The sequence below is a fragment of the Emys orbicularis genome, chromosome 3 (genome assembly GCF_028017835.1).
Source record: "Emys orbicularis isolate rEmyOrb1 chromosome 3, rEmyOrb1.hap1, whole genome shotgun sequence".
NCBI classification, from domain to species: Eukaryota; Metazoa; Chordata; order Testudines; family Emydidae; genus Emys; species Emys orbicularis.
The window spans coordinates 62623887-62651363 of NC_088685.1; the positions used below are offsets into that span (position 1 = coordinate 62623887).

Below are 27477 nucleotides of genomic sequence, written 5' to 3' on the forward strand. Positions count from 1 at the left end.
CTTCTGTATCAATGAAGTTGGCATTAAATCTAAATGTATAACAGTAACTTCTTAAATCCATACTTAAACATCTCAAAATATCTAATTTTCTGTGTTAACAAATATTCATTTAAGGGGACCCTGGCACTGTTAATTAATATTAGGCCTAAAACTTTAATATATGATTGCTATAATCTTGTTGGGAATGTCCTCCAGAATTTAAACTGTTTTTATTTTTAAATATAAAATTTTTATGATTGTCTGCAGAAAAATGGGTGATTTTTCCAGTTTCTTGGCAACGAAGTTTGAGCTTCTACTGTTTAAACAGTTAACTACTGCAGCAAATGGTGTTTGCAGAACTGTGTATACAGTTGCGGTTTATATGCATCAACAAAGACTTAAAGAAAACTGCACAGTTAGCTTTTGTTTCATTAGGAATGTTAGAAAAATAGAACAAGAGGACAAACTAAAATGGAAAGAAATGTGCTTTAGCCATTAAAAGGGTTATTGAATTTACTTGTGTAAATAGTAATAACACATTAAAAAAACAGTAGTTCCTTTTAAAAGTGTTTATTATATAGATTTTTATTAAATATTTATATCACTTGAGATTTAAAATGCTACTCATTACTATTGATATCTTTTTTGTATTTTGTAGCACTAAATATTGTCATAATTTCAAAAATGGAGTAAGTGTTGTACATCTATACAAAATAGCAAATGGTTTTGTAACATGAGCAATAATTTGGTTTAACCTTGGTGTATCACGCTATGGTCTTGAGTTTAAGTTGAGCACTGCAGCAAGTTAGTTAATGTACATTTATATTCTATCATACTTATGAGGTGAAAAATTGATCTTAAAACACTTTGGAACACTGGCATTTCTCTGGTCATACTCTGAACTTTAAGGATGTAATGGAGTTGCTTACATGAATGTAGGTAAGTCTGCTGTTTGAACTGCTGCAGAGATTTTTTTTAAAGTAGGTAACACTGAGGCCTGCTTCCCAACTGAAGACTATTTAGAATGGTCTCCAGGCTTGAACCATACTAATGCTGATACAGTATTTTAGGTTTCTGTTAAGATTGATTCTGCACCCCACAATATGTGTGCTCTCTAGCCTGCATCTTTTTCTCCCACTACTACATTATACTAAGGGTATGTCTACACTACGAAATTAGGTCGAATTAATAGAAGCCGGTTTTATAGAAATTGGTTGTATACAGCCGATTGTGTGTGTCCCCACATAAAATGCTCTAAGTGCTCTAGTCGGCGGACCGTGTCCACAGTACCGAGGCTAGCGTCGACTTCCGGAGCATTGCACTATGGGTAGCTATCCCACAGTTCCCGCAGTCTCCGCCGCCCATTGGAATTCTGGGTTGCGATCCCAATGCCCGAATGATGCAAAACAGTGTCGCGGGGGGTTCTGGGTACATGTCGTGAGGACCCTCCCCCTCCGTCACAGCAACGGCAGACAATAGATTCGCGCCTTTTTACCTGGGTTATCTGTGCTGACAACATACCACGGCAAGCATGGAGCCCGCTCAGCTCAGCTCACCGTCACCATATGTCATCTGGGTGCCGGCAGACGTGGGACTGCATTGCTACACAGCAGCAGCAGCTAACTGCCTTTTGGCGGTAGACGGTGCAGCATGACTGGTAGCCTTCATCGGCGATCTGGGTGCTGGCAGCCATGGGGCTGGCAGCCGTAGGGCTGCATTGCACCAGCCCTTGCCTTTTGCCTTTTGGCAGTAGATGGTTTATTACGACTGGTAACCGTCCTCGTCGTACAGCAGTGGCTGTCAATCATGGGCACCTGGGCAGACATGGTCAGTCCAGCAGTGGCTGGAACTCCGTATGTCCCCCAGTCCCCCATCCTGCTGCCTTCACAATGACGATGATGGCTATCAGTCGTAGTATGCCATTTTCTGCCAAGCGCCCTGTTGGCTCATCGCACATTAGCAGAGTCTTCCCTGAGCAGCAGATCGTGCAATAGGCCTGAAGGCTACTGCCAAGCGCCCAGTATTTGCTGCCAAGCACCCAGAAGATGCCGAGGGCTATCAGTCATGCTGCACCGTCGTCTTAAGATGTAAAAAATAGATTTGTTCTGTATTCATTTGCTTCCCCCCTCCCTCTGTCAAATCAACGTCCTGCTAAACCCAGGCTTTTGAGTTCAATCTTTGGGGGGGCCATTCTGTGTGACAGTTGTTTGTGTTTCTCCCTGATGCACAGCCACCTTTCTTGATTTTAATTCCCTGTACCTGTACGCCATGTCATCACTCGCGCCTTTTTTCAGACCAGACGCCATAGCTAGCACTGGGATCATGGAGCCCGCTCAGATCACCGCGGCAATTATGAGCACTATGAACACCACGCGCATTGTCCTGGAGTATATGCAGAGCCAGGACATGCCAAAGCAAAACCAGGACCAGCCGAGGAGGCGATTGCAGCGTGGCCACGAGAGTGATGAGGAAATTGACATGGACATAGACCTCTCACAAGGCACAGGCCCCAGCAATGTGGAAATCATGGTGTTCCTGGGGCAGGTTGATGCCGTGGAACGCCGATTCTGGGCCCGGGAAACAAGCACAGACTGGTGGGACCGCATCGTGCTGCAGGTATGGGACGATTCCCAGTGGCTGCAAAACTTTCGCATGCGTAAGGGCACTTTCATGGAACTTTGTGACTTGCTTTCCCCTGCCCTGAAGTGCCAGAATACCAAGATGAGAGCAGCCCTCACAGTTGAGAAGCGAGTGGCGATAGCCCTGTGGAAGCTTGCAACGCCAGACAGCTACCGGTCAGTCGGGAATCAATTTGGAGTGGGCAAATCTACTGTGGGGGCTGCTGTGATCCAAGTTGCCAGGGCAATGAGAGACCTGGTGATATCAAGGGTAGTGACTCTGGGAAACGTGCAGACCATAGTGGATGGCTTTGCTGCAATGGGATTCCCAAACTCTGGTGGGGCCATAGACGGAACCCATATCCCTATCTTGGCACCGGAGCACCAAGCCACCGAGTACATAAACCGCAAGGGGTACTTTTCAATGCTGCTGCAAGCCCTGGTGGATCACAAGGGACGTTTCACCAACATCAACGTGGGCTGGCCAGGAAGGGTACATGATGCTCGTGTCTTCAGGCAGTCTGCTCTGTTTCGAAAGCTGGAGGAAGGGACTTTCTTCCCGGACCAGAAAATAACCGTTGGGGATGTTGAAATGCCTATCGTGATCCTTGGGGACCCAGCCTACCCCTTAATGCCATGGCTCATGAAGCCCTACACAGGCAGCCTGGACAGGAGTCAGGACCTGTTCAACTACAGGATGAGCAAGTGCAGAATGGTGGTGGAATGTGCATTTGGGCGTTTAAAAGCGTGCTGGCACAGCTTACTGACTCGCTCAGATCTTAGCGAAAAGAATATCCCCATTGTTATTGCTGCTTGCTGTGCGCTCCACAATATCTGTGAGAGTAAGGGGGAGACATTTATGGCAGGGTGGGAGGTTGAGGCAAATCACCCGGCCGCTGATTACGCGCAGCCGGACACCAGGGCGGTTAGAGGAGCACAGCATGGCGCGGTGCGCATCAGAGAAGCTTTGAAAACGAGTTTTGTGACTGCCCAGGCTACGGTGTGAAACTTCTGTTTGTTTCTCCTTGATGAACCCTCCGCCCCTCCCCCCCCACCCGGTTAACTCTACTTCCGTGTAAACCAACCACCCCACCCTCCCCTACCCTCCCCCCTGCGAGCACCACTTGCAGAGGCAATAAAGTCATTGTTACTTCACGTTCATGCATACTTTATTAATTCAGCACACAACTAGGGGGATAATTGCAAAGGTAGCCCGGGATGGGTGGGGGAGGAGGGAAGGAAAAGGACACACTGCAGTTTAAAACTTTAACTCTTATTGAAGGCCAGCCTTCTGATGCTAGGGCAATCATCTGGGGTGGAGTGACCGGGTGGCCGGAGGCCCCCCCACCGTGTTCTTGGGCGTCTGGGTGAGGAGGCTATGGAACTTGGGGAGGAGGGCTGTTGGTTACAACAGGGGCTGTAGCGGCGGTCTCTGCTCCTGCTGCCTTTCCTGCAGCTCAACCATACGCTGGAGCATATCAGTTTGATGCTCCAGCAGCCGGAGCATCGACTCTTGCCTTCTGTCTGCAAGCTGACACCACCTATTATCTTCAGCCCGCAACTTGCTCTGTTCATCCCGCGATTCAGCACGCCACCTCTCCTCTCGTTCATATTGGGCTTTTCTATAATCAGTCATTGACTGCCTCCACGCATTCTGCTGTGCTCTGTCAGCGTTGGAGGCAGTCTGTAGTTCTGTAAACATGTCATCACGTGTCCTTCGCTTCCTCTTCCTAATCTTCACTAGCCTCTGTGAAGGAGAAAGATTTGCAGCTGGTGGAGGAGAAGGGAGAGGTGGTTAAAAAAGACACATTTTAGAGAACAATGGGTACACTCTTTCACGTTAAATTTTGCTGTTCACATTACACAGCACATGTGCTTTCATTACAAGGTCGCATTTTTCCTCTTATATTGAGGGCCTGCCGGTTTGGTGTGAGAGATCACTCACGCAGTGCCAGGCCACAGATTTCAGCTTGCAGGCAGCCATGGTAAGACACAGTCTTTTGGCTTTTTTAACCTTCTTAACACGTGGGAATGGTTTGAAACATTAGTGCTCTCATTTCCGATACCAAGCACCCGTTGGGTTGGCCATTTAAAATGGGTTTGCAATGTAAAAGGAGGGGCTGCGGTTTCAGGGTTAACATGCAGCACAAACCCAACTAATTCCCCTCCCCCACACCCAATTCTCTGGGATGATCATTTCACCCCTCCCCCCACCGCGTGGCTAACAGCGGGGAATATTTCTGTTCAGCAAAGCAGGAATGGGCACCTCTGAATGTCCCCTTAATAAAATCACCCCATTTCAACCAGGTGGCCGTGAATGATATCACTCTCCTGAGGATAACAAAGAGAGATAAGGAATGGATGTTGTCTGCATGCCAGCAAACACCGGGACCATACGCTGCCATGCTTTGTTATGCAATGATTCCAGACTACGTGCTACTGGCCTGGCGTGGTAAAGTGTCCTACCATGGCGGACGGGATAAGGCAGCCCTCCCCAGAAACCTTTTGCAAAGGCTTTGGGAGTACATGAAGGAGAGCTTTCTGGAGATGTCCCTGGAGGATTTCCGCTCCATCCCCATACACGTTAACAGACTTTTCCAGTAGCTGTACTGGCCGCGATTGCCAGGGCAAATTAATCATTAATCATTAAACACGCTTGCTTTTAAACCATGTGTAATATTTACAAAGGTACACTCACCAGAGGTCCCCTGTGTGCCCTCAGGGTCTTCGTTGAGTTCGGGGGTTACTGGTTCCAGGTCCAGGGTGACAAACATATCCTGGCTGTTGGGGAAACGGGTTTCTCCGCTTCCTTGCGGCTGTGAGCTATCTACATTTCCTCCATCCTCCTCTTCCGAACCCTCTTCCCTGTGTGTTTCTCCAGTGAGGGAGTCATAGCACACGGTTGGGGTAGTGGTGGCTGCACCCCCTAGAATGGCATGCAGCTCCGCGTAGAAGCGGCATGTTTGCGGCTCAGCCCCAGACCTTCCGTTTGCTTCTCTGGCTTTGTGGTAGGCTTGCCTTAGCTCCTTAATTTTCACGCGGCACTGCTGTGCGTCCCTGTTATGGCCTCTTTCCTTCATGGCCTTGGAGACCTTTTCTAATATTTTGCCATTCCGTTTACTGCTTCGGAGTTCGGCCAGCACTGATTCATCTCCCCATATGGCGAGCAGATCTCGTACCTCCCGTTCTGTCCATGCTGGAGCTCTTTTGCGATCCTGGGACTCCATCACGGTTACCTGTGCTGATGAGCTCTGCGTGGTCACCTGTGCTCTCCACGCTGAACAAACAGGAAATGAAATTCAAACGTTCGCGGGGCTTTTCCTGTCTACCTGGCCAGTGCATCTGAGTTGAGAGTGCTGTCCAGAGCGGTCACAATGAAGCACTGTGGGATAGCTCCCGGAGGCCAATAACGTCGAATTCCGTCCACACTACCCCAATTCCGACCCCCTAAGGCCGATTTTATCACTAATCCCCTCGTCGGAGGTGGAGTAAAGAAACCGGTTTAAAGGGCCCTTTAAGTCGAAAGAAAGGGCTTCGTCGTGTGAACGTGTCCAAATTGGCACTAGAATCCAGATTTATCGCGGCTAAAGTCGACCTAAACTCGTAGTGTAGACCAGGCCTAAGTGGCTGTTCACTTGTGACTTTTCCTCTCATTTCTAGTTAAAATAAACCAGGGGTGAGCCACATGCAGCTCTGTTACCATTAAAGTACGGCTTGCAGAACCTCTCCACGCTTCCCCACCAGACTGGGGGGGATCTCGGGATCTCTGCGCCTTGCAGCAGGGTGGTGGGGTAGGGGCTTCTCCCCAGCGGGGCAGGAGGTCATCTCGGGGCTTCAATAGGAGCAGGGCTGAAGCCCTGAACCCTGTCAGGTGCCTCCTCCGTGGCTAAAACCCTGAGCCCCAGCAGATGCATCCTGGCTCTCGAACTTCTGAAGATTGTTGTATGTGGCTCAAAGGGTCAGTAAGTTTGGCCACACCCGGAATAAATGATTGGAATCTTTAGGCAGTGATGTGAACACTTCATCCTGCTTGTCATTGTGTATGGGAAGGGGATTCAATAGTGAGAACTTCAGGATGGCCACTGCTGGTAAAAATTAAAATGGGGTTGGAAATAGGAAGGGGGGCATCTGTGAAGGAGTGTTCTAAATCCTCTGGAGCAGACAGGACCAGCTTTCCCCAAATGTTTAAGAACATAAGAGCTGCCATACATACCAAAGGCCCATCTATCCCAGTATCCTGTCCCCAACAGTGGCCAGTACCAGAGCTTCAGGGGAAGTGTATAGAATAGGGCAATTATGGAATGATCCGTCCCTGTCTTCCTCTCCCAGCTTTTGGTAGTCAGATGTTAAGGGTCACCCCGAGCATGGGGATGAATCCCCAACCCTCTTGGCTAATAGCCATTGATGATCCTCCATGAACTTACCTAGTTCGTTTTTTGTTTTTGTTTTTTGTTTTTTGTTTTGGAACCCTGCTATACTTTTGCCCGTCACAACATCTCCTGGCAATGAGTTGCACCAGTTAATTGTACTCAGTGTGACAAAATACTTTCTCTTGTTTGTATTAAACTTGCTTCCTATTAATTTCATCAGGTGACCCCCTGAAATATAGTTAGGGTAAATAACACTTTTCTATTCACTTTTTCAACACCATTCATGATTTTATAGACCTCTGTCGTATCCCCTCTTAGTTATCTCTTTTCTAAGATCAACAACCCTAATCTTTTTAGCCTCTCCACATATGGAAGCTGTTCCAAATGTCTCTATGGTGGTACTTCTCTGAAAAATAACTGTAATAATGGTTTTCCAGATCAAATTTGCTCAATTTACAACTAAAATGACCGGTATTTTTTTTTTTTTTAACTGCCAGACCTGCATACTCCCCTTGGGGTAGGAGTCCAGCTATGTTCTTTCTGACTAGCATGTTTTCATTGGTAACTCTGACACAATGTTAACAGATGCTGTTTGAAAGGTGGCTGTACTATTATGCCAGTAGATCTTTTACTGCTTAGTTTTCACAATATTTTACTCTGTGGATTAGTAAGAAGAGCTCTGCAGACCTGAAATCATTGCATTAAGCCCCCTGCTCCAGCCTTATTCTAAACTTATTCAGCTAAGAAAACCACACATTAACAAACTTATCTCTTTCCCTTGTGCCTTATTGAATCTATAATGAACGCAGATTAGTGTGCACTAGATTTTCATGAAATATCTAGGTTTTACCAGTGAAATAGTTTCAAAAATAATTGGTTAAACCTGTGTTTAATACTTATAATAATTAAACAAAAATGCTTTCTTCTAGATTTAAAGAAATGTATATCCTAAAAAATGTTCATGGTTTCTCCGTTTCTGTTTTCTGAGAGAATTAGTAGGTCACACGAAGAAATAGCTCAGCTGAAATAGCTCTGCTCAGAGCATAGAAAAGGTTATGTTCTGCAGTGCACAATAGAGCCATCAAGAAGGGTGATGTTAAATGCTCTCTTCATAGATTTATTAAATATTATTTTGAAGTGGCCATGCCAAGGGAACTTGTCAGTGACACTAAATGTATCTGTCCTTGTTAGCTTCCCTGAAAGAGCAATGGCTGATGTCTTGCAATGCATAGCCAGAAAATCTACAGATAGAAATAATGTGTTCAGATACAAAATCTGATATTCCTCTCAAAATTAATGCACCTTGGTATCTTTGGTTACTCAGCTTTTCTCCCTCCATGCATCCTTCGAGACAAGAACTGTGCAAGGTGAAATAGGTGATATACTTGGAGAAGATGATACAGTGTAAAATGTTTTCAAATGGTATCATTCTAGCTTCTTATGCTTAGTCTTGGAGTAGTACTGCTTGGAGTAAAGCAGTCTTTTACAACCTAGAGTTCACAAACTACTAACAGTTGGGACTACTACCTCAATCTAGATCTGATTTTGGATCACAAAAAAGTCTCCCTACACAGCATGATATAGGGAGCACTGATCAAATAACCCGTATTGTAGGAAATGCTCTTGCTTCATCCCAGAAGCCAGAAAATGTGGGAGAGGGAATTCTTCCCTTTTCTCCTAGAAGTATGGAAAGTGAGGAGAGAAGGACAAAGTGGAAAGAAAAAGAAAAATTCCTTTACTTCCTTGCAACCAAGAAAAGGGAAGAAAGAGACCACTCTTATACTTTCTGCTCAACAGGATGTGAGAGAGGGAGGGATTGGGAGGGAAGAAAGATAGCAAGTAGTTTGATGATATTGCATTATTACTCTGTGTCAGTACCTAATAACTCTCCAACCACATTCCGTCATCTCAATGCAATGTCAGGACACTATATTGTAATTCTTTTGTGCATTTTAAGTTGTGAAAAATGCATTTGTAGAACCAGATTTCTCTCTTTCCATGGGTTTCTTCTGTTTGCAGTAGGTGCTCACAATAGTTGTTTTGTGCAGTCCTGGAATTAATATTGCTGCAGTAGTTCAATCTTGAGTAGTTCTAATATTTTTAATAGAATAAATACCCTAGCAGTTTCTTAGCTACACATGTTAATGATTTAACATCTCAGTTTTTTATAACCATTTACATACTTTATAGCTAAAATAATTACATCCTTAAATAAATATGGTATACTTGATTATATAAGAGAACTGCAGTTGACATGAATTGCTGTGAAGATTACCAGGCTGATCTCTTAAATATATCAAAAGGGAATATAAAGGTACCTTGCCTCTATTTATAAGATAAGATTACTGTCAGTACTTGTTACCATAAGATAAATCAGGAGATACTTAGTGGAAGAAGAGATTGTGTGTTAAGGCTAATTACTATCTAATGTAATGTAGCTGCAGTTGTCCATAGTGAATGGAGTCTTTGCTTTCCTAATTTATCATTTACGATAGAAAGTGATCTCAGACATTAGAAGTATTGTCTTTGAAAACACATTTTTTTCAAGAGAATGAGTGCTTGTAAAAGGAGACTAACTCTGCTATGGGTATACAGAACGAGTATAACATGGACAGCTGCACTGTGTAAGCTTTCTCACTCTGACCTGCCAGTTCTTCTCAACCCTAACTGAAAAAGAGCCCTGTAGGGGTGGTAGGGTAGTTAATGCTTCATAATTATGAAAACTACGACCTCTTACATGGATGTCAGCAGCACATATTTTAGTTGTGGGGGCTGGGGATAAGTAGATTCTTGTCCGTTTGAAAAGCTCCATATTTGAATACCAAAGCTAGAACAGTTTTAGTAGTGGGGGTCCTGATGATGGAGACCGTGGAAACCATGCATTTGTTATTACTACTTCAAGCCAGGGGGTGTGGCAGCAACCCCAGCACCCTTAGTTCCAGCACCACTGCCAATGCCCTTACCCTTCAGTCCATCCCACTTCATCACTGATCTTTTTTAACACTAAGACATATAGTTGTTCTCCTAAGAAAAATTAAATTCCATGCCTTTCTTACCCTGCACAAAATTGTAATAGCCATTATCAGCAAAGCACTGTCAATATTGTATTCTAATTTTCTTTTAAAAGAGGTTTACAGCAGGTTTTGCTGGGGGCTTAACAGTTCCATGCAAAATTTTGCTCTTTTAAGGGCCTGATCCTGCACCATTGAAGGTAGTGGTAGTTTTGCAGTTTGATTCAGTGGCAGCAGGACTGGGGCCTGAGCGTGTGTTTTGGGTTTTTTACCATATTAAAATATATTAAAAAAAAATCTTTTTCCATATTTTGACTTCTAGTGAAGCTAAACGTTTCCTTGTTTTAGATGTCTTTCCCCACACATCTAGTTGTACATTGGTTTCTAGTAATAAATGTATAACTTATTGCACATATGAATATCTGACTATTTGATGGATTTCTGTAGATATATCTATATTTTTGTGATGTCCAGATGATATAATACTTCATTCTTATGTAATTTTTCATATGTAAATCTTTCAACTAGCTTTGAAAAGACTTGCATTCTCAGGAGATTAGATAGCTACTTCATAAAGCCAATATGGTAAATAGACATTTTAAAATACATTTAAACTTAGATTTACTTAACTGGTTTTGGATTTACCCAATGTGCTTTTTCATCATGTATTTCGTAACATTTGAAGTCATAATCAACTTTTTAAACAGTAAAACCAAGAAAACAATGTGAAGCTGGGAAAAGCACATTGCATGTAAAATTAAAAGAAGAAAAACCAAAGGACGTGTTCTCCTTTTCCAGACTATTAAAAAAAACAACAGCCCTTCCTTTTTAGCATATAAACAAATTGTCATTTATATTTAGATTTATGTCCAGTTTCGCACCCCCCCAATTACTGTTAAACTGATGTCCTGGTCTTTGTAAAAGCATAGTAAACTATAATAAATAAATAAACACAAAGCAAAAATAAAATCATGACACCATCATGGTGGCAGCTGATGAATATTTTGTTACATTGAAGTGTATTTATTTATTTTATTGGCTTTTCTATGGCACTTATCCCTATGGGTGTCTGAGTTTATCTTCACAACACTCCTATGACATTGGGAAGATTTATCTATGTTTTACAGATAGTGTAGTTAGGCACAGAGTGATTGAATTACCCAAAATCACACAAGAAGGCTGTGTCTGAATTGGCACTAGAATCCAGGTTTTCAGTGTTCTAGTCCAGTGCCTTAACCAAAAGACGTCTTCCTCCATTCTTGTAGTCTCAAATGCTTAACAGTGAAAAGATTCTGAAACTTAATGATGTCTCTGTGTTTTGTTTTGTAGGGTACCCTTGAAAGTAGAACAAGCAAACAATGCACGTGATGCCTTGGCTAAAACTGTATATAGTCATCTTTTTGATCATGTGGTAAACCGAGTAAACCAGTGTTTTCCATTTGAGACCTCCTCTTTCTTCATTGGCGTGCTAGATATAGCTGGTTTTGGTAAGTGCTCTTTTGTCTGTCTGTCTGTCTGTGTGCCAGTTTCATGTTTCCCAGATTATTTAATCAGCTCTACCTATTCTACTGCTATCAGAGATGCAGTGATTCATACATGATTTTGTGGTAGAAAGTTCTTGGGTTTTCTTGTCCTTTATCATTCGTGTATGTGTGCACACACTGTGGGTAGGTACAATGGTATATTAATGATAATTCTGAGATACGAAGCTATAGGGGAGTTTCTCAAGATATTAACAGAATCTCTAAATCACAAATGTGAAGCTGGACAGGTTTATTTGTTTGAAACTGGACTTCAGAACACTGGAGTGTCTACACAGACACCACTTTTTCCTGTGTGTAGCTCTGTCCAGCCTGTGCAGTTTGAGTCCAAGAAAGTTCCCAGACTAGGCATGGCAGAATTTGATTTTTACAGTTTTGGTGGATAATATAGACATTTATTTTTAAGGATTATTTTCAATTTTAATTGATTTAAAGGTTCACAGATGTGGGAAGCTACTGGGGATGAGGGGTCATACAATAATTATTTAATGACAGTAGAGGTTGAGAGTCAAAAAGTTAGTTTTATAACCATTAAAACAAATTGGCTACATCACATGTCAAAATATACAGAGTAAATGTCCTTAAATCATGTTCTTAAGTAGCATTTTTCTTAATTTGTCTACGTGTAAATTTTGATTATCATCTATGGAAGTATTTTTTCATTAATTTAATTGACATTTACCAACCTTTACTGATAAAAATCTGATCCTTTCCATGACCCTCTCTAGTTTTAACAGCAGCACTGACTACTCACTATTCTGAGGGGAGCCTTCCTCTTTAGAGGTGTCAGTATAAAGCTGTACTGAGCTGCCCAAGCCTTCCTCAAGATAAAGCCTTGAGTGGGGTCTGGTTCTGGACTACCAATGAGATCAGGAGCAGCACTGAATGTGCTTATAGTTTCTTATCTGCATATCAGTCAGTATACTCCACTCCCCCTAAGATTGTATGAGAAAGAGACTAAGGCCTGGTCTATAGTACACACTTAGATCGACATAAGGCAGCTTACATCAAACTAATTATGTCCGTGTACACACTACAGCCTTGTCCCGCCGATGTAAGTGCGCTAGTACACCAACATAATAACTCCACCTCCACGAGAGGTGTAGCTCTTATGTTGGTGTAGTTAGGGCTGTGCAGTGTCTATGTAGACATTGCGTTACTTACATCGGCTGCCAGGCTTTCTTGTCAATTTCACGGCTCCATCGGCCCCACCTCCCGGCTCCCCACTCCCAGATGAGCTGCTGCCTAGAGGCTCCCCACTCAGGGAGGTGAGAAGCCTGGGCGGCTGTCTCTCCCCCCCCCCCCCCCTTCCCAGCAGGGAGCTGAGAGCCTAGGGGGCAGCAGATCTCTCCATGGGGAGCTGCGAGCCTTGGCTCTCAGCCCCCCGCACTGCCCCTCTTCAGTCGGTGGAAGCACTCCTGGTGAGGATGCACACCACCAACAGAAGGAGGGTAATGTGGATATCAGCCACCATAGTGATGGCCAGGGGAGCCACAGGTGGTATGGCTCTTGTAAGGGCTGTGCTGTGAAGTAGCTTCAGGGTGGCAGGTGGTAGTGTGGAGATAAGGGCCTTGTTCCACTGCATTCTTGCTGTGTATAATAATAGTAATAACTTGTAATGGAGAGTGTGAGATCAGATATAACTGCAAGTTATTGGTTCCAGAAACATGAACTTTCACGTCCTTTTTATTTCTGGTTTATACCCAACTTATTACAGGTACTATGAGACTCAGTAAAACCACTTCATTCGATATGCTTGTCATGGATCTGAACAAAAGATTTCATGTTAAAATGTTAACTCTACTAACCTTTCCCCCCCCCCAACATTATATAACTAAATTTTCAGAATACTAATTTATCATAATTCAAAGCAGTTTAACGTTTTGTTTTTCAGAATATTTTGAACACAACAGTTTTGAACAGTTTTGTATTAACTACTGTAATGAAAAGCTGCAGCAATTCTTCAATGAAAGGATTCTGAAAGAGGTAATTTATATCCCACTTCATGTCTGAGTAACCCACTGACTTTTCTGAAAAGAAAATTAAGATAAGGGTATGTGAAATAGCAATGCTTTCCATAAATTTTGTTCATTTTCCTTTTAATTACAATTAAAGAACTTTTGTGTGTCTGTTATAGTGTAGAGTCAGGTGTATACTTGAGAAGTGTAGTTTGCTCTTGGTTGAAGCATTTTTGTTGAATATGTCAAATTATTTCCCAGTTTGAGTTGGTTGGTGTTTTGTTCATCTTTGGGAACATGCATTAATGCACCTCACATCTTCCTGTACTAAGCAATTATTATTATTAATTGTAGTGTGTTAGCATCTAGAGGCCAGAGTAGACATACAATGGAGACAGTCCTGGATCTGAAGAGTTTACAATCTGAGTATGAGATTATAGGCAACAGATGGGGGTGGGAAACACCAGGAAACAATGACATATTAGTCAGTTTGATAAACTGGTCACAGCACACGAAATGCCTAACCGTTGTTTAGTGTAGGCATTGTGGCAGAGAAGATTTCTAAGGAGGGATCTGAAAGAGGACTACAAGGTGAAATCTAAAATGCACCATTTTTGTGGCTTTCCTTGTCTTCCCCGTGCAGAAGGGGGGGGAGAGAGTTCAGAGGCCCTTATTAAACTGCATGTGCCCCATGACTGCACAAGTTTTTTGGCACTACTCCAACTGTCTTGCTTAGCTTTCAGAATTCAATTAGCTCTCAATTAAGAAATACTTTCTCCTCAAATAGTACTATCAAATGTGACCCATTCTCAACAGGTAGTGCTCATGAAATCAGTATGTTTGAACCTGATCTAGGACTTCAAAGTATTGTGTGTGTGTGGGGGGGAACTAAAATAACACTTGTGTTCAGGTTGCACTTCTGCTGCATATTGAAAAGACTTTGTTGAAAACCAGTATGATTGGATAAACTGCTGGTTAAACTCTGAAAAGGACCATTGGTACTTTGGCTGGGGCAGTCTGAGAAGGGCAAGACTCAGAAACAGCTCCTTATCTTGTGTCTGCCTGTAATATTGAAGAGTTAGGTAGGAAAGGGATAAGAGCATAAGAGGTCAAAACAGTTTATCATATTCCTAAAGAACAAGAGTAATGGATTGGGCAGATTGAAGAGGCTCCCCTGAACACTGGATTAAGTGACCCAGGCTTTTTAGAAGCTCAGGGCAAGAAAGAAGCTGGCTGCTTTGGCACAGTTTCATCCCCAGGAACTAATTAACTTTAATTTTAGGACTGTGTATCTAGGACTTGTGACCTGAGAACATTTGCTATGTAAGTCACTGAAAGAGAATATCAAACTCCACCATGCAATCAGAAAAGTGACTTTGTAATCATGGTTTAAGAACTTCTGGATGAACTCCCAGATAGAGCTGTTTTAAGTAAAACTGCATCGGTGACTAAATTGTTGGAAAATCAGGTTTTCATCAGACTTGTGAGAGAGATGATTTTTCTTGTCTTAGTACCTTTTTTCCTCAGCATGGCAGGAACATTAAGAAAATGCTTCAAATTCCAAGGCCAAAAACCTTTTTAAAGTCTTGTGGTCACTATGATGATATTTAATCACCTACAAACATCCTGAGCTTTTGGAGTTCTTGGATTTTCTGTTGGATAGATGTTGTCCTGATAGTCTGAGATTGTATGGAGGTAGCAGGGCTTGGAGCTAATATTCTCATCAGTCTTACTAGCTGTATTTAAATGTAATGTACTTCCTTTATAAGACTCACTAAATTATTGATAGCAGTAAGCACTTAAAAAAAAAAAAAAAGGAAGCTAACAATAACTAAAACTCTTTTGGGTTCGATCTAGTGGTAGCCCTTTTTTTCTAGGGGATTGAAGTTAGAAGGGACATACAAGCTTTACTTTTGAAGGCGAGATAAGACTTTGTCATCTCTGTGAGATAGTACTTTCAGAGAACAATTACAAATAGCAAATGTTTATTACTTTATAAAGCATACTAGAAAACTAGGTAAAAGGTCAGATTATACTGAGTAGCATTTTTCTGAGCAAATAGTTATTGTACTGCAATTACCTTGAAGATATACTAAAGCCAAGCAGACCCTTTTATCTTTTTAAATATTAAACATTGTTTATAGTGCTAAAGTTTGGATACTATTTGAGCTGCTTCACATGTCACATGTGCTGGGTTAAAGCCTATCATGGCCAGGGCCAGTGCAACCCATTAGGCGACCTAGGCGGTCGCCTAGGGCGCTGCGATTTCGGGGGCGGCGACCGCGGCGGTATTTCCGCGGCGGGACCTTCCGCCGCCTCTGTGGGGGGGGGCGGCATTTCAGAAAAGCTGGCGGCGCTCCTGATCGTGGCCAAAAGAAAGATTATATATTTAGCAATATGCCTAGCAGTCTATTGCAGACACAAATTTGCTAAGACAGGCCAATAATAAGGAAATAAAAAAAGCTGTTCTCTGCCTATTCGTGTGAGTGCTTGGAAGAATATTTAATTAAAATTACAGTACATCGAAAAACAGTAATTGATGCATACTCAGAGCTTGCAAGCTTTGTACAGATGAAAGTGGCATTTGAGTATATAATCAAATAATTTTAATCATTTGAACGCTTTAGATTGGGTTTCATTTAGTGACTTATAATGTGAGATGGCTTTAGAGTTTGTTACTACATTTAAATGAAATATAACATTGTGGAGAGAGGATGATTTCTCCAAAATGTATCTAAAGTTTAATTAAGTTTCTCTTACAAGCTCTATCTGAATGCCTCCCTCCAATTTTGTCAGAAGTAAATCAATCTGGCTGAATGTCCTTGTGGACTGGTGACATATAGGAATAGTGTTTTGCCACAAGTTTGCGGAGTTATAGGACAAGATATTTGCAAGATCAGAAGTTTGAAAACATGAGTTCATATCCCCTGAAAAGTACCTTAACTCTTTTTTCTATTTCATATTTTTAGAACAGCTTGGCATAGAAATTCTAAACTTAATTTATTCTATTTATTCTTCTTGATGCCTTCAACAAGGTGAATTTTGTAGTTACCTGAAAGGTTTACTATGGACCTGTGGGGATTCCTGAGTACCTCAAACTCTACAGCCTATGTGTGGAGTTTTAGATGTCTGGAGCCACTGCCTTTGAATTTTAATTTGCTTGCATACATACTGGCTGAAAATTTTGAATGAAAGATATAAACATCCATAGGTAAGCCAGTAGGCATTCTATGGAGCTAATTGTATCTTGGCACTAGCTACTTTCTTGATGGATAGTTTATTCTCAGAGTGTCTTGCATCTTTTAAGGGGTATGCTCCTTCTAATTCTATGAAAGAGATCCTAGTATTTCCTTCTCCACATCTGCATTTACAGAGCTAGTTCAGTGGCTATAGGAAGGCTCATTTCTTATATCAGGAGCACACATTGGCTTTAGAGTCAGAGCAAATGTATTCATTACCATCTCCTAAGCTTCTAGGTCATTCACAAGTCTGTCTTTTCCAGCTTGTCCACTCCCTTTTCTTATCACATGCCCCCCACCTTCTGTTCTGCTAAAGATGTGGGCTGGGTGGTATGTGGGCTTAGATTCCCTTTGCTTAGGGCAACTGTTCCTCAGGTGTTCAGTGGAGTTTCATATGTAACACCTTCTAAGACCATCCTCTAGGGTCTGTAAATGTGATTACCATGATGCGTCGGCTCTCGGGAGTTTCTGGGCTCCAACCACCCTACATTTTCCTAGGGTGAAATGGAGTCTCCCCTTTACACCAGGCTTTTTGCCCTTCTCTTTGTGGCATGCACCCACTGGATGCTCTGTCTTGTTCATAGGAAACAGCTAGATCCTGTACAGCTGCTTCCTGTACAGAACCTAAAGTTTTATCCCAAATGGCTTCTCTGATCTCAGAGCAAATGCTCAGTAAATGCCCTTATGCACAGGGGTCAAATAACTTGTCATAATCAGCCCCTTCCCCCTTTGCTCATCAAATCACACATTTTACACACAAATTCTCTGTGATTCATCACCTTTTTGGAGGTTTCTAAATCTCACCCTGTACACGTCAGGGGTAATTTGAAACCTTTGCAACACAGCCTTTTAAAATTCATCATTCTTCAAACTCTGTTCAGTTTCCACTTCATTAAGCACATTTAATGCTTCACCCGAGAGCTTTGCAATCACTGTGGGCACTTTCTGGGCTTCTGGAATTTTATGTAATTTGCACAGTCTTTCAAAAGTACAGAAGTATTCTTCAATACAATCTGATCCTTTGTATTCGGGGGATAATTTATCTCAGCTGTGTGTTCCTTCTGAAGAGGGAACACTTGGGATCTGTCTATGCTTTTCCTACCAGCTCAGGTTACACTGTCTTTCCTACCCTTTTTTTGGGCTGCCCATTTTTTCAGTTCCATGTTTCTCTAATGGGCAGCTGTCTCCTCTTCCAGGGTTTTCTGGTATGCTTCTCCTTGCTGTTGTCTTTCTGCCTCCCACTGGCTCTCATTTCAGCTTCCCACTTCTGGTATTCATACACTGCTGTCACACCTGCTCATTCTTTATCATTCTGTTCAGCCTTCAATCTGGCTATTTCTAGTTTCATAGATGTTTCACTGTTGCTCAGTTTTATTCTTTCTTTCGTTGCCTGAAATAAACAGAAAACAACAAACTGTAACTGTTTTTGACTTGTTCTCAGCCTTCTCACATAAAATCTACTTTATCAGTGCTTGAAATGTGAACATCAGTCAACCAGTCGGCAGTGTGTAAATCCTGTCCAGACCACACCACTGTGATGTTCTGATCAGGACTCCCAGAACTGTAAGCCACTGTCTTACCCCTCTGCCTCAGCAAGTGAGAGCTTTTCTGCTGCTGCTAAGCTGTGTGTCAGCTCCCTGCCAGTCCAGCCTGTCTGCCTTGCCAGCAAACTCCTCGAGAACCTGCCAGTTTAAACTGTCTTGTAGGTAACAAGCAATTCACCTCAATTCCTGAGTTCCCCAGAGATGTCTCCTGGTGTATTCACTGGACACCCACAGAAATTATGAAATTCAATGCTTCCAAAGAGACAGAGCACACATCAGCCTATTAGCTTAGCTGAAGATTCACATTTTACTTCAATATAACAGCACTGAGATGGTTTATAGTAAAACTAAGAATATGTTTATTTACAAAGAACAGAGATTTAAATGATAAGCAAGGGAAAAAGAGACAGCTATGGTTGCAAACAAAACACGCTTTTTGGTGTCTAAAATGTGATTTTAGCATTACAAACTGTTACAAGTTAGTTTCCTCACGTACATCAAGTTACCAGCATCTCTGGTCCTCCTGGCCAAGGAATCAAATTTTCACAGGCTCAGAGAGTGCTGTTCCCTGTGTTCCCTAAATGATGGTTATCTAAAATGTCTTTCCGCACCTTCTATTACCAAAAATCCATAGTCTCTGTCTCAAGAGCCAGGAAAGCTTCCCCCCCGCCGCCCCGGTGTGCTTACTAAATTGTCTCCTTTGCCACTCATTAGCTTGATGGCTTTGTTTACCTTATATGTAAATATACTTTCCTTGTACTCTGTAATCAAGCCAGCCAGACATGCCAATCTACATTCCTTTATTAGGCTTGGTGTATGCACTGCCTTCCTTCTATCGGGGGGAGGGATAGCTCAGTGGTTTGAGCATTGGCCTGCTAAACCCAGGGTTGTGAGTTCAATCCTTGAGGGGGCCACTTAGGGATCTGGGGCAAAAATCAGTACTTGGTCCTGCTAGTGAAGGCAGGGGGCTGGACTCGATGACCTTTCAGGGTCCCTTCCAGTTCTAGGAGATCAGATATCTCCATATAAAAAAAAAAAAAAAAAAAATTCCAAACACACTTGAAGAACATATATTTCCAGCACACACACATATAACTCTTTTTATACAGCCTGTACACAATGCTTTTTGGGAACAGTGTGTCACTAGTCTGTTTCCATATGATACCTTACATGACACCTTTTTATATGCCTCTTAAGACAACTGTGTGTTGTGTGTACTGAGTGTTTCAAGCCTGATATGAGTTGCATTATGGTGGGCCCTCTGCCATTTGGCATTGAGGGGCACCCAGGGCCACAACTTATTGGTTAACTTTTCATGTAATAATCTCTGTCTTCTATCTTGATGTCCATTTTTCATGGAAAAAGAATAGATCCACAGTCCTGTTTGGGCCCTGTGTAATATAAATGGTGGTAAAAGCACAGCTGGGAAATGTTTAATGCTCCCAATTGAATTTCAAATAGAAAAATTAAAGCTAAGCAGTTTATCGTCCAAGGTGTCCTGCAGTTATGTCTGGGTAGCATTAAAAATCAATTTGAGTTTGGAAAAAAGTATATTTTTTTTAAAAGGGGAGGGGGAACAGGTAGGGAGGAAGTTGGAAAGGAGGAAGAATGATTGAGTCTTAATGTATTTTATATAATTTTAGAACTTAGAAATTGGGGAGGGAACTCCAAAAGTTTATAAGGTTGATTTAAAAATGTTTTAAATGTTCCCTTTTTTAAAAACAAACAAAACCTCTTCATTTTATAATCTCCATGCGCCATCTACTACCACACTTTGGGTGGCTGAAGGCACAAAGGAGCTATGTATCTGAGATGTAGCTTAATGGACAAAAATATCTTAATGTTTTCTGAAATATATTTCTGAAACTTTAAGAATTTAAAAATGTTTTGTGTGGTGCTAGTTGCACTTGGTTCTTAGAACCATTTCACATGTCATTAAGAATCACAGCACAGGAGAAACTTTTATGATCATCAGAATGCTCAAATTGGCACTTAAAATATACTGTAATATAAAATACCCTATGTTGAAGGTGTGAAAGAGAAAAGATCATAATTTTCTCATCAGGTTTATTGTGACATTCTAAACTGGGATTCAGAGCTTTTTAGAATATTTTTGTATTCATTTTAGGAAGTCATTATTTTTAATCAAGAATATATTGTTTAGACTTTTTAAAATTCTTGCATATATGTTGGAAAGTAATCGAGTAACCCTGCTAAGAAACTAGAAATAAATTAAATTTAAAGATCAGTTTTTCCTGTTGTTAATTTTTCATATTAATTATTTTTCACAAAGTGTTGAACTCCAAATGATTCTAACACTGGAAAGTAATATTCTCAAGCCAAATATTGACATCTCACTGAAGTGCTTTATCCTAATTTATCTAAAATACATATTGTATTGTTAGTGTTAAGGAAATGGAATTGGAACTATATTAAGCTGTATCCAAGCACTTTAAAATCTCCTGTTTGTTTATTCATTGTCATTAGAGAAGTTAAAATTGTCTCTTTTGATGCATGGGAAAAACTGTGGCAAACGGTATTTTCCCCTAAATATTTTTATTTTTTCTATTTTAGGAACAAGAACTTTACCAGAAAGAAGATCTAGGAGTCAATGAAGTGCACTATGTAGATAATCAGGACTGTATAGGTATGTGCTTGAAAAACATGTATACTGTGTCATTAAAGTGTTATGGTCCTGGAGCACAGTGACTTTCAATAGAATAGACAAAATATGTTAAGTAGTGTAGTAATTTTGTCATATCAGTGACCATCCCAGCATTGTGGATCCTGCTCTGGAGTTTTAGTCCCTGATGCTGCAACTGTGTCTGTGTGGATTCAGAGGTCTCTTCACTGATGCAGTTGCAAGATCAGGGCATATTTATTTTATTTTATTTTCTTGTGGCCATTGTTGCAGATGACCCTTCACCTCTCTAAGTACTGCCTACTTCTGCTCACTGAGGCTAGGTCTACACTACCCGCCTGAATCGGCGGGTAGAAATCGACCTCTCGGGGATCGAATTATCGCGTCTCGTCGGGACGCGACAATCGATCCCCGAATCGACGCTCTTACTCCACCAGCGGAGGTGGGAGTAAGCGCCGTCGACGGGAAGCCACGGAGGTCGATTTTGCCACAGTCCTTACAGCGGGGTACGTCGGCTGTGATACGTCGAATTCAGCTACGCTATTCGCGTAGCTGAATTTGCGTATCTTAAATCGACCCCCCCCCCCCCTGTAGTGAAGACGTAGCCTGAGTTGTTCCTGCTGAGGGTCAAAGGTGGAGATTTCATCAGAATCTCTGCAAGTTTGTTTTTGCAGAGAGTAGGCCAATAGTTCTGGCAGAAATTAATTCGGGGAAGATTCTTCTGCCCTATTTATATAATAGTAACACACAGAACCCCAATCAGTAATGGAGTCTCACTGTGATGGGTGCATATAAATAAATGCTCAGATATCGGACTTGCCCTGAAGATCTTATTATCTGAGAGTGGTGAACATGTGGAATTTTCCAGGTAAACTAATCAAAGCAGATAATGTGAGGTATACAGAGCAATATTTTTGTTGTGTAAGGAGATTAAAAGATCTGTGAACCAAAGCAGAGATGTTTGTATTTAATTTTTTTGTCAGATTTTTTCCCCTTACACTTGTTGCTTGAACAGGGTGAATTAAAAACAAAATAAAAACGTAGGTATTGCTTAGTATCAGAGAGGTAGCCGTGTTAGTCTGAATCTGTAAAAAGCAACAGAGGGTCCTGTGGCACCTGTAAGACTAACAGAAGTATTGGAGCATAAGCTTTCGTGGGTGAATGCCCACTTCATCAGACGCAAGCCTGATGAAGTGGGCATTCACCCACGAAAGCTTATGCTCCAATACTTCTGTTAGTCGTAAAGGTGCCACAGGACCCTCTGTTGCTTTTTAGGTATTGCTATTGCTTTCAGTATGTGGTGAGAGGGTTAAAATGGTTTATCTGCTCCCAACTTCTGTTACCCTAATTGGGGTTATCCAGTATGATGAAGAGAGAAACTGACTTTGACATGCAATTCAGTGCAGCATTGACTGTGGTAGCTTCAGGATACCCATCTAGGGAAGCAGTGATGATGGCAGGGTACTCCCATCTGGCATCAGTTGCAAAGTCACCACTGGTGGTTCCTTGTGAGCATCTATAGCTGTGTTCAGATATCTTTCCTCCAAGGCAGACATGGACATGCATCACTGGCTCTTCATTGGCCACTGGTAGCCATGTCAGGCAAAGATGACTGCTGGCTGCTGACAGAACAGTAGGAGATGATCCAGGGAAGAAAACCTAAAGGGTAGCAGCAAGAAAAGTGCTGTCTTGTTATATGAACACAAACCAGCCCCATCTGGTAGTCTGATATGGGTAAATTTCCATGAATGTTGTCATGGCTCAAGGAGGTTCCAATTCCTACAAAAAAAAATCATTTTTAATTATTTCAGATGCATATTTTTTTTCAAATGTGCCCCGGAAGCAGAAAAGGACTTTCTGTTATCTTAGTTAAATGGATGAGAAAAGACAACAACACTGGTTTCTATATAAAAATACATTTTCATTTGAGGCTTTGCTTTTTGTGTTGCTCACTGTTCAAAAAAGGAGCCATATGAGACTGAGATGTGTGAGTATTGCTTTATATTGCACCTTCCAAAATGTTCCAACTTCCAGTGACATCTGATAATTTATAATCAGTAGACTCCTTAAATATAGTGTTGATTTGATATGTCTGTAAATCTCACTGTTCTCTGCCTCAGTGGAGATGCTACTCCTGCCTGACACCGGATCTTGGGAATAAAGGATTCTTCTGCCTAAATCTCTGAATTTAATATAGTTTCCTATAATAGAATTAAGGCAGGGCAGGAATTGCAGTGAACATCTGTAAGTAATATTTGAATAGGGTACAGAATAAAGGTAGATTATGTTGGTTTAGACAGTTACTTTTCAAATCATCATCTTTTCCTTTTTCCAAAGCCAAGGTTGGGTAGGGCCAAGGTTGTGAGCAGATTTCACGCAAACCTGTTTTGAGCTGCCATTTGAGCCTGTTGTTAAGGTGTTGCCTGGATGGTTTTATATACTGTGTTATACAGCTGTCTTCTCTCTCTCCATGCACTCTTCCACAGAGAACAATTGCTGGCAGTCGGTATGGGGTCATTTTAGTGACATGGTCAAACCATTGTAGTTAGCATCTTTTGACGATTGTAGTCACTCACTGCACTTTTTCACTTTTCTGTGGATGCTGCCATTTCTTAGTTTATCTAGTGTTGTTACACTTTCGACCAGTGGTGCTGGAACAATTTGTATAATGGGGGTGCTGAGAGCTGTTGAACCAAACTGTAAATGATGAAAACCACTTTGAGCTAGGGGGTGCTGCCGCATCCCCAGCACCTTAGTTCCAGCACCTATGCCTACAGCACAGGAACCTCTTTTCAAATGTTTGTGGCTTTTGCTCCAGGTTCTTTGTCAGTACCCATGCTTCACAACCATAAAGTAATGTGGGTACAATGAGTGTTTTATATAAATCTAGTTTTAGCTGTCACAGACATTGATTTAACTATCCGAACATTTTTATTCAGGCATGCGAACATTCGTTGTCAATAGCTGTCTGCCTTTCTGTGTCATCTTCACATCATTTGCTATATGTTATGATGGAACCCAAGTAGCATAAACCATCTACTTGTTTGGTTACTACACCACTGATGACTAGTTTAGCCTGTTGCTTGATTTTTGATGTTGCCATTAGTTTGGTCTTTCGTTCATTTGTTTTTTTATCCCCATTCTTTGGATGTTGTGTACAAGTTAGTTGCTGCTTCTTGGTTGCATTCCTCCGCAGGGAGTATCATTACAATATTATCTGCAAAGTCAAGGTGATGGATAATTTCTCCCCAATATTTTGGAGCCTCCACCGATGTTACTAAGAGAGTATTGGACTGAGTACGCATCCCTGTTTGACTCCCCTTTTCACTTCAAACCACTCTGTCGACCCCCCACTGACTCTTACTGCATGCCAACCTAGGCTGTACAGACACTGCGATATTTGAATCAATTTCCTGCTAAAACTATACCACTTGAGTACTTTTAACAGAGCCTCTCTGTTAACGGACTTGAATACTTTCTGAAAGTCAACGAATGTGCAAAATAGATTCGTTGATCTCTCTCTCCTGCCCCCCTCCCCCAAAGATTTGACGCAATACAAATCACTGATCTATGGTGGACCATCCAGGTCTAAAGCCAGCTAGTTACTCAGAAAGGATTTCCTCTGCTTTTCTTTTCATTTGGCCGAGAATCACTCTACGAATACCTTGCTAGGAATGCTTATAAGACTTATTTCTCTGTAGTTGTCATAATCTGTCAGCTCCCCTTTCTAAAAGAGCGATACAATAATTTAGTATTGCCAGTTTTCAGGGACTTCGCCCTTTGTTCCTGAATAGTTTGTAAAGGAGCTGTATCAGGTGTCTTGTTGATTTTTCAGGGGCATGATTGCAGTTTCTGATTCCAATATGTGTCTTCCTTCGTTGTTGCCTTCACAGTTGATAGCCTCAAAGACTATTCGTGTTCAATAGCTGATGAAAATATTCTTTCCATCTTTTAAGCTTTTGATCTTTATCTACTATATAGTTCCCCTGAGCATGATGTAGCTGACTTGTTATAGGTGTTAACTTCTTTGATAGTAATCTGACTTTCTGAAAAAGCCCTCTAGCATTACTTTATGTAAGTATTGTTCAAGCTCTTTGCCTTCTCTCCCAAACCAGTCTTTCATAGCTTTTTCTTTTTTTTTTTTTTTTTTTTAAATAACCATTCTTTTTAATTCCTTGTGGAGCTGTCTGCATTTCTTTTTTCCACTCCGGGTAATCTTTAGCTTTCAGATGTTATACTTTCTATTTCTTCTAGATAGGTTTTCAGTCTCTGGCGTCACCTAGTCTTTCCTTTTTTGGATACGGCCTCACCCCTAAAAGCTCCTTGCTCATGGCAGGAATTTATGTATTTTGCCTCTTCCCAGAATTGTTCTACTGTTGTGTTCTCTAGGTCTAAGAGAGGGGCAAAGTGGCCACTAATGGTGTTCTGAAAGGTCACCATAGTGTCTGTATTTTTCAAAGCTTTGATGCCATAGACCCCTTTGTCATCTTTTGCAAATTAACATTTCAAAAGCCTACATACAAACTCAGACCAATCACTGCCCCATGGTCTGAGTTTGTATTTAGCCTTCTGTAGATCTTGAAGTCTAGGACACTTGTTTTCCAGTGTTGTTTTACTAAGATGATGTTGATCATGTTTTTTGTAATATCATCATTAGAAATATTTTGTTTCTTTATTGACTCATCTGTGCTGATATGCTGTGTGTTATTTAAACAGATTGCTTCAGTTCTGTGCTGCCAACAATCTGTCCCCTTACTCATTTCTATGCCTTCTTTTCCCAGGTCTCCCAGTCCATGTTATCATTCCCCAACTTGGCAGCAAAGTACCCCCTATGTTTTTATGATTCTATGATTGTGACTAAAAAACCTCTAGAGAGGGTTCTGGAAATCTCTTCTTGATGTTCATTGTAAAATTGGCTTATGATGCTGTCTTCTGCATCTGTTGTGGGTGTATAGTTTTGTATTATAGTCACATACCTTGTAGTTTAATGCTCATTATGTGAGATGACACATGTATAGCTTTTCAAAGAACTGTAAGCTTTTTCTGGTAATATTAAGGCAACTTCTTTTGTTTGGACATGTCTGTCCTTCCAAAGTAAATGATTTTACAGTGCTTTATGGAAAGCTTGCCACTTCCAATCCAGTGTGTTTCACATATTCTGAGACTGTCTATAGAAAAGGATGTAGTTATAGTTTTGTTAACTAACATTCTGGCTTTGCCGCATTGATACAGCGTTCTCATGTTCCATGTTTCAATGTGTACTCTTATTTTGTTGCCAAACAATCTGTTTTTATCTAGCCAAATTTTTGTGGCAGCCGAAATTCCCAAACTGCTGGCACAGACATTTTTGGGCTGGGCGTAGTCCGATCTAATTTGAGCCTTGCCTGTTTTGTCAGTTTCTTGGCTTAGGTAAATACCTACACTGAAGTCGAGGCAGCCCTCTCCTGGTCGCTACTCATGAAGGGTGCCTGAGTTGCATCATGAGGAGGTTAGAGCGAGGCATTTAGTTTGTAGTCCCCACTCCCACTTAAGTTACCACCACCCTCTCCAGTGCATGCGCAGAGATAGGTGCCTAAGAATAGAAAGCCAGCACACCACGCGCAGAGCCACCTGAACTAGACAAAGCGAGATGCAGATGAGTAGGGTGTCCTAAACCCCACCCCTCCCAATTTTTAGGAGACTTTATCAAGAGTTGGGTACCTAAGTCTGGGCTGCAGGGAGGCCAGCTTTAACTCCCCCTATGCCTGCTGGAGAGAGAGGAGTTGAACAGGGGAGTTTTGCCTCTGAGGAGAGTGTCATAACTACTGGTCTGTGGGATACTCTGATGTGGCTCTCCCATCACTCTGGTTGAAGCTGTTCCATTTTGGATAAATAGAATCACTGGAGCAGGGGGACTGGACCCTGGGTCTTCCACCATCTAGATGGGTGTCCTAACCACCAGGCTATAGAGTCATTTTCTCTCTTTCTGGCCCAATGACTAAGTATTTATCTAAATTGGAGCAATTTCATCAGGAGAGATTGAGGAGACCACATCAGAATATCCTATAGCCAGCATTTTAGAGCACTCTGAAGAGGTTGGAGACCCCTGTTCAAATCCTGTCTCCCTATCAAGCAGAGGAAGGAGTTGAACCTGAGTCTCCCATATCCTGGGTGAGTGCTCTACTCGCTAGGCTAAAAGCGACCACTGTGACAGATTTATGTTACCAATCTGCCCGGGGCGTCAGGTGATTAGGCTGAGGCTGCAGGATTTTTAGGAGAGGAGATGGAGGAGCACACCAAGTGACTGAATTTTAAAGCTTTATTAATAAAATAATAAAATAACAGCGGTGAGTGTTGGGACTGCTTTTATGTTACTTAAAGGAAGCAAGAAAGCGTTAGTACCCTAGCCCTAACCCACTTACAAATGCAGTACCCGAGGCTGACCAAGCCTGGGTGTAATGTAAGAAGAAAAGCGGGGAAGGGTGGATGGGAGTTTTTGTCCCGTGCACGGGTTGTTTATGGTCCGCTGTGGTTTTTGACTTGCTTTGGCTTTTGGGAGGGTTTTTAAGTCATGGGTTCTTTTGGGGGTGTTTTTGT

General features: G+C 41.8%; 1 protein-coding gene across 6 annotated transcripts in view; it reads left to right on the plus strand.

Annotated features, from left to right (window-relative positions):
- MYO6 (myosin VI) overlaps window positions 1-27477 on the plus strand; it is a 130499-nt gene that overhangs the window by 45895 nt on the left and 57127 nt on the right. For all 6 annotated transcript variants that reach the window (XM_065400855.1, XM_065400856.1, XM_065400857.1 and 3 more), the window contains exons 12-14: window positions 11308-11465; window positions 13414-13505; window positions 20835-20907. In XM_065400855.1, coding sequence (XP_065256927.1) covers window positions 11308-11465; window positions 13414-13505; window positions 20835-20907 — 323 coding nt within the window. The remainder of the gene's footprint in view (window positions 1-11307; window positions 11466-13413; window positions 13506-20834; window positions 20908-27477) is intronic.